The sequence below is a fragment of the Triticum urartu genome, chromosome 2A, assembly GCF_056163025.1.
Source record: "Triticum urartu cultivar PI428250 chromosome 2A, HENAU_Tu73, whole genome shotgun sequence".
NCBI lineage: Eukaryota > Viridiplantae > Streptophyta > Magnoliopsida > Poales > Poaceae > Triticum > Triticum urartu.
Window position 1 is genome coordinate 47,510,135 of NC_141874.1, and position 7,870 is coordinate 47,518,004.

The following is a 7,870-nucleotide window of genomic DNA, read 5'->3' on the forward strand; positions in this document are numbered from 1 at the left end:
GTGTGTACAGAACTGTCTCCACAATCAGATCGGGCGTAATGTTCATGATTATGTGGATGACATAGTGGTGAAGTCCAGAGAGAAGGAAACCTTTGATAATCTCCGGGTTTATAAAATGATGCTCAACCCGGAGAAGTGTGTATTTGGTGTACCTGCAGGGGCATTGAACAGGGGCATTGAAGCTAATCCAGAGAAGATCAAGGCAATTACCTCTTTGGCTAAGCCGGCGTGCATCAATGATGTTCAGCGACTGGCGGGTCGTGTTGCTGCTTTAAGCCGGTTAGGTGAGAAGGCCCTGCCGTTGTATCAGTTGATGAAGAAGGCAGACACCTTCATCTGGAGTGATGCTACTAATGCTGCTTTTGAGGATTTGAAGAGACAGTTGTCTGAGCCGCCGGTCCTTGCAGCTCCCATTGACAAAGAGCCTTTACTATTATATGTGGCTGCTAATTCACGAGCCGTCAGCGTTGCAATCGTAGTGGAGCGAAAGGAGACTGGTAAGGAGCATCCAGTTCAACGGCCGGTTTATTATGTCAGTGAGGTGCTCATCGAGTCGAAGCAAAGGTACCATCATTGGCAGAAGCTTGTTTACGGGGTGTTCATGGCAAGCCGGAAGCTGAAGCAATACTTCCAAGGTCACCCTATCACAGTGGTAAGTTCTGCCCCATTGGGAGACATCATCCAGAACAGAGAGGCCACAGGACGAGTCGCCAAGTCGGCTATTGAGCTCGGGCCTCATGGTCTGAAGTACGTGCCACGCATGGCTATTAAGTCTCAAGCCTTGGTGGATTTTATCAATGAATGGACAGAGCTACAGGCACCTGAGGAGAAGCCTGATAACACATATTGGACTATTCATTTTGATGGGTCCAGGCAGTTGGAAGGCTCGGGGGCTGGAGTCGTGTTAACTTCCCCTCGAGGTGACAAATTCGGTTATGTGCTCCGGCTTATGTTTCCTTGTACTAACAATGCAGCTGAGTACGAGGCCTTACTCCATGGTCTCCGGATGGCCAAGGAGATGAACTTGAGCCGGGTAAGGTGCTTAGGAGACTCAGATCTTGTGGCTCGACAGGTGTCAGGCAAGTGGGACTCCAAAGATCCCCTTATGGCGGCTTACCGTCGTGAAGTTGATGCTGTAGCTGGGCACTTCAAGGGTTATGTGGTGGAACATATTGATCGAAGGAAGAATGAGGTGGCTGATGCCTTAAGCCGGCTGGGATCTCAGCGAAAACCGGTACCACCTAACACCTTTCTTGACGTTTTGCATAATCCTTCTATCAAGTTACCCACAGAAGAAGATATAGCAGTGCCAGACCCGGAAGCACAGCTGGTAGCGGCTCTTCACGTTATCCCGAATTGGACAGTGCCTTATTTGGCTTATATGACCTGGGAAGAGTTACCTGAAGATGAGACCTTGGCCAGACAAATCGTCCGGCAGTCCAAATCCATGACAATCGTTAATGGCGAGTTACATCACTACAGCGTTACCGGAGCGTTTCAACGTTGCGTGTCACCTGCGGAGGGTCAGGAGATACTCCGTGAGATTCATGAAGGCGATTGTGGTCATCACGCCGGCTCAAAATCTCTTGTGGCCAAGGCTTTCCGTCATGGTTTTTATTGGTTGACGGCTCATGCTGATGCGGAGATCTGGTCAGTAAATGTAACGGATGTTAGAAGTTCTCACGACGAGCCCATGTGCCGGCTCAAGAATTAAGGATGATTCCAATTACTTGGCCGTTCGCAGTCTGGGGGCTTGATATGGTCGGGCCTTTCAAAAGGTGTAAGGATAAAAAGACGCACCTCTTGGTGGTGGTTGACAAGTTTACAAAGTGGGTGGAGGCGGAGCCAGTCAGTAAGTGTGATGCAGCCACGGCGATCCAGTTCATGAAAAAGTTGATTTTTCGTTTTGGCTTTCCACACAGCGTCATAACTGATAATGGCACTAACCTCTCCAAAGGAGCTATGGAGGAGTTCTGTCAACGAGACCATATCCGGCTTGACGTTTCGGCTGTGGCTCATCCTCAATCCAATGGACAGGCAGAAAGAGCTAATCAAGAAATCTTGAAGGGTGTCAAGCCCCGACTCTTGGTCCCCTTGCAGCGGACGCCGGGTTGTTGGGTGGAGGAGTTACCTTCTGTACTTTGAAGCATCAATACTACACCTAATAGATCTACGGGTTACACACCTTTCTTTATGGTATATGGAGCAGAGGCGGTCCTGCCAAGTGACATCCGGCATGACTCACCCCGTGTGGCGGCTTATGTTGAGGCGGACAACGAAAAAGCTCGTGAAGATGCACTTGACCTGTTGGACGAAGAGCGAGACTTGGCAATAGCCCGCTCGGCGATTTATCAGAAAGACCTGCGCCGCTACCACAGCCACCGGGTTAGGTCCAGAACCTATCAAGAAGGCGACTTAGTGCTCGACTCATCCAAGATCAATCTGACATGCACAAGTTATCCCCTCCTTGGGAAGGACCCTTTGTGGTCAGTAAGAATCTGAACAACGGGTCATACTACCTTATCGATGTTCGAGAGCACAAAGACTCATGTAAGTCGGAGGAGGAGACCCGCCGACCGGGGAATATCGCTCATCTTCGGCCTTACTATACTTGAGCCACCGGCTCTAATATGTATATATTTATATTATGTATATATTACATAAAGCAATAAAGCAGGACCTCTATCCTTTTTTCCACCCCAAAAAGGTTTATGTGTCTTCTTTGTTATGTGGTGGAGATAACCAAGAGGGAGCGGGTCATATCTGAATCCGGCTTTTCCTTTGGTCCGGCTTATGATCATATCTGAATCTAGCCATGATCACCTGGGGGCTTCCTGTTCAAACATACGTCGTATTCGAACCAAAGAGAACATAGCTGTCGATACCCACTTGATCAGCATACTGCCAAACCCACTTGGGGGCTTCTTGATCATATTTGAATCATAGCTTAACCCCTTTGGGTCTGACGTGGATCGTATTCGAATCAGCATCATTAAACAACTCTTATGGTCACTTGGGGGCTTCCTGTTCAAACATAGGTCGTATTCGAACCAAAGAGAACATAGCTGTCGATACCCACTTGATCGGCATCGCCACAGCCACTGGGGGCTATATGATCGTATGCGAATCTTAGCTTAACCCCTTTGGAACGGTTCACTGATCGTATTCGAATCAGAAGCCTTTTTAACTTTGTTTATTATTAATCATGTTTTATAAGTATCAATATTCGGTTATATTGAGATCTTCGTCAAAGTACAATAGAGTGAATCACAATCCTCCGGGTTAATATTAGTTGCCTCGGGTTACTAAGTACCAGGTGAATCTTTATATATCAATTTTCAGGAGTTAACTTTACCCTCAGGGTTGGGTTATATAAACCGGAGAGATAACTGCAAGCATCATAGGTATGTCATTATGATTATGCCTACTAAGTCTAATCGTAAGTTGTCCTTCCTAAACATTGCTTGGTATATACTCCGGGTTATCAATACCTTTATATGACCCTTGCGGCGGTAAGTGGCCAGAGGATTCTTTGTTTGTTCCTCATGCAGGATAAGGCAAGTAATTTTTGCTTAAACATAAAGGAACAAGAAGATCAATAAAAAGCTGGAGATATACATCGATGGCGGCTTAAGAAAGTATTGAGCGCCATAAACATGCGCGAAGGCATGACAAAAATCGAGAGTTTTTCTACCCTATTACAAGACTCCCCGAGTCTGAATAGTGAAGCATTGTTTCCACAAAGATACAAACATATGACACCCGACGTCTTTACTCCTTGGGTTGGCTGGACGATTCCGGGTTATCCTTCTCCGCCTCTTCGTCTGCTGCCCTGTCCTGGAAGGTTGAGGAGGCCCAGTCAATGCCACTCAAGGCTTCAAACTCAGCTTCATCATCTATTAAACCGGTTGGGTCGACCTCAGGGGCAAAGGTATGCTTACGAGTTGGAGGGATCAGGCTGACATCATCATAATGAGGTGTTGGAATCCTCCGGTTCTCGTTGTCATAACCCGGCTGGTACTTGGTAAGATCAGTGTCGTTCCCAATGAGGGTAGCCACAGGGCGTATGTCTTTTACACAGGCGGTGAAGTCCGCCTCATCAAACGAGGTGCCATCCTCCTTCAGACTCGGATATCCAAGACTGAGGTCGGCCGGATCTAGTTCTAGAATCCAAGCCTTGGACCGGCTCAAGGCAGCTATCGCTCCGGCTCTGGCAGATGCCCGTCTTAGCTCTTGGACCCGCTGAGGCAGCACAGCAAGCCGTTTTAGCACATCTTGCAGGAGATGGGGGACATCATTTGATAAAGCCACAACGGCCAAAGCACATGGTGACCCGGTGTACAATTGCTCCACCAGAGTGTAGACTGCCTTCAGTTTAACCACCACATCCTGCTTGAGGTTTGTGCTCCTGGGGCCTGTGTTATTAAACAAAGGGTAAGCCGGAGGTAATAATTAACCTAGTCATCAAAGGAAGGATTTCAATATTCGAGGTTCATATAAAGTAACTTACCGAAGATTGCTGAGACCATTCGAGATATCTGACGCTTTAAGCCGGACAGCTCGGTGTTTGCTTTTGCAAGGGATGCTTCGGCTGTCTCGGCCCGAGTCACTAGAGAGGCCTTCTCATCAGCCCAGGTTTTCTTCTTCGATTCAAAGTGCTTCTTCAGCTTCTCTTGTTCAGAGACGCTGAATTCAAACTTGGAGTTGACCTTTTGAATTTCAAGTTCCTGGGCTGCCAGGCGGCTCTTCAGGTCCGCGATCTCCGACTCAAATTGACTTATGGTGGTCTGTATTGGTACCGGGTTATAGTCAGGATCATGATACAAATAAAGTTAAGTCCCAAGCACTTTGCAAGCAAAGATACTTGACACTTGGGGGCTAATGTGTGCTGATGAATTCTACTTTCCAACGCCGGTTTAAGCAGATTAAGTCCCATGCACTTTGCAACCAAAGATACGTGCCACTTGGGGGCTAATGTGTATCGCAAGTTCAACATTTCTTGCTACAGCCGGCTTAATTGTTTTCTTTCTAAGTCGGACAAACGGTGCTAGACAGTTTTGTAAGTCTACAGCATATTTACTCATAAGCAATAGACTTGGGGGCTGGCATAGTAAGTATGGTTAAGAGAAGGTAGCATAAGTCATACCTTAGATTTTTGCTGTATTTGCTTCACCATGTCAATTTCCAGGTCACGGCTGCTATGCACTTGGTTGATATAGCCCGAGACGATATCTCCATTACTCAAATGAGTATAGTCAGTAATGTCCATCTTGGCCTTTCAGTGTTCTAACAACTCCTCCTTAGCAGAACACTTGGCAAGCACGGTGGGCCGAGCTGGTTCAACAAACTGAGTCTTGAGTATTTCCACTTCTGGATCAATTGTCTTGGCCGGGCTAGGTGCTTCCGGGTTATCAGAACCATCAAGAGTATCTTCAGCAGGCAGGTCAGAAGTTGGTGCTGGAATGTCATGAGCCGGCTCAGGCGGTGGCTGATGTGTGGAAGAGTCGGGAGCAGCCGTGCCCAGTTCTGGCTCAGTTACTATAGGGTCTTGAGCCGGCTTATCCTTCTTGGTTTTCTTCCTGGGCTTCACTTGCACACTGTGGACAAGGCAGAAGAGTGAGTACAAAAACATGAGTAAGATAAAGCATAAGCTAAACTAATCGGCATTACCCAGGGGCAGTCTTGAAAGCCGGCATGTTTGACTGCATAGACTCGCCGGAGGAAGGAGAGGTATACTGATAATTGGAGTCAGATGAATTAAGAGGTTGACGAATTAAACCCGCCAAAGGCGAAGCAGGGCGTAAGTCGGAGATAACCTCGTTCCGACGCTTCCTGGTGACGTCAGGTAAGCCGGAGGAGAGCTCTGCATCCTTGCTGGTCCGGGTCTGCCTCCGTCTTTCAATTTGCTGTCGCTTCAAAAGAAAGTCAGGGTCTTGGTAAGCCAAAGGATGTGAAAATCTTACTTTCCGGGTTACTCTTCGAATTCTCTGACGCGACAGAGGCTCGGAGTCGGAGGAGATTATAGTTACCTCTTCTTCAACGGGTTGGCTGTTTCCCGTGTCTTCCTGAAAGAGAAGTAATGTCAGTGGGATGATGATAAAAGAGTCAGGGAAGTTTAAAAATTACCTCTTCTTCATTGTCATCAGAGTCATCAAGTTGGAACATCTCTGAGGCGCTTGGTTTCCTTTTCTTGGAAGTGGTAGGCTTGGCGGTCTTTCTGTCGGCTCTTTTGGCCGCCCTGGCTTGTTTGGCCGCCTCATGGTCATACTGGACCTTCCAGAAACTGTCATCTGCCTGTGAGAAATTATAAAAGGTTGTGAGTAAAAGCAAAGTATACATGGTGAAGAGTAGTTATTGAGGCTGATGACTTACTGCAGGGGCCGGGTTCTTCTTGTAGAAGGGCAGTAAGCCGAAGGCGTTGCTGGTCACTGTGCCCTCTTTTAACAAGGACTGGGTTTTAGCCTCCACCACGTCATCTGGTAAGTCGTCAGAACTATGACGCTGAGGATCATCCTTCTCGCCTGAGTAAGTACACATTAAGCCGGGACGGCGGCTTAACGGAATTACTCTCCAAGCAACCCAGACTCGGACCAGGTCGATGCCATCTAAGCCATTCCCCAAAAGAGCTTTGATCTTCTTGATAGTGGGGGTGAGTGGCAGACGCTCAATGGCAGTCAACTTGTCTGGCAGCGGATGGTTAGATTCAAGGCGCAAGGCGCGGAAGCCGGGCAGCGGGTTTTCACCAGCCGGAGAAGTGTCCTGGCAGTAGAACCATGTCTGGTTCCAGTCCTTTGGATGACTCGGAAGTTCAGCATAAGGAAACAGGCAGTCTCTCCGCCTTTGAATTGATATGCCGCCAAGTTCCAGACTGGGCCCGTTGGCGCGCTCGTTCTGCCGGTTCAAATAGAACAATTCTCTGAACAAAAGTAGGCTGGGCTCTTCTCCAAGGTAGACCTCACAAAAAACTTGGAAGTTGCTGATATTTGACACGGAATTGGGCCCGATTTCTTGAGGTCTTAAGTCAAAAAAGTGCAAAACGTCTCTAAAGAATTTTGAACCGGGTGGAGCAAATCCCCTGCTCATATGATCCGTGCAAACTATTACCTCCCCTTGTTTGGGACGAGGTTTCTCCTCGGACGGGCCAGGAGCACGATAAGACAAGACCTCCTTCTTGGGCAAATGACCGGACTTCACAAATTCAGACAGTTTGTTTTCTGTGACAATAGATGGGACCCAGTTGCAGGTCACAGGAGCCTTGGGAGCCTTAGGTGCCATGGTGTAGGTGGAAGCCTATGACAAAGTAAAAATTTCCGATTTAAAACATAACCCGGAGGAGAGCATTCTAAGGTATTCAAGGTGGCGGCTTAAGAAGGGGCCTAATGACATATAGGTGACTACGCAATAATGTTTAAACCGCTGCAGGTATCAAAGGTAATTAAAATTTTCTTAAGTCGCCAGAAGCAAGCGGTGCTGACAGCCGGTATTTTCTTAAACCGGTCACATGAATTATTATGGCTGAAACAGAGTCAATAGATGCAGTTTTTTGGCTAAGTGTGGAACAAACAGGTTTCACAAGTTGCAATCATTATTTTGGATCAAAAGATGCTCTGGAAAGGAAAACATTCCTAGACCTAAAACAGTACAGAGAAGTTCATATACTCGTGGAGGGCTTCCGAAACAAGGGAATGAGATCTGTTCTCATACAGGATAAGCACAAACATTTTCCGCAGCAGTTCTATGTCGATTTTATAATCTAAACAAGGCATTGAAGGTAGGAACTAACGGAGGTTTGTGTCGGGCGGCGATGGACGCCGACGAACTCAAAACAGTTTCAATGCAGATCTGAGAAAGGGGGAAGGAGGAACTCACA

The 7,870-nt window shown here is 47.5% G+C and overlaps 1 protein-coding gene across 1 annotated transcript; it reads right to left on the bottom strand.

The window, feature by feature from the left end:
- Nucleotides 1-3,771: 3,771 nt before the first annotated feature.
- LOC147983557 (uncharacterized) lies at nucleotides 3,772-5,176 on the bottom strand. Its single transcript, XM_087540771.1, has 3 exons — nucleotides 5,147-5,176; nucleotides 4,511-4,787; nucleotides 3,772-4,415 (listed from the first exon to the last, which is right to left on the bottom strand). Exons 1-3 carry the CDS (start codon nucleotides 5,174-5,176, stop codon nucleotides 3,772-3,774), a joined length of 951 nt encoding a protein of 316 aa, XP_087396897.1.
- Nucleotides 5,177-7,870: the final 2,694 nt, after the last annotated feature.

Excerpts from the sequence above, each read along its gene's own strand:
- LOC147983557 (XM_087540771.1), bottom strand. The coding sequence starts at position 5,176 with ATGGTGAAGCAAATACAGCAAAAATCTAAG. Across the intron at positions 4,788-5,146 it reads AAATACAGCAAAAATCTAAG|ACCACCATAAGTCAATTTGA; the intron begins GTATGACTTATG and ends GTACCAATACAG. Across the intron at positions 4,416-4,510 it reads AATGGTCTCAGCAATCTTCG|GCCCCAGGAGCACAAACCTC; the intron begins GTAAGTTACTTT and ends TTAATAACACAG.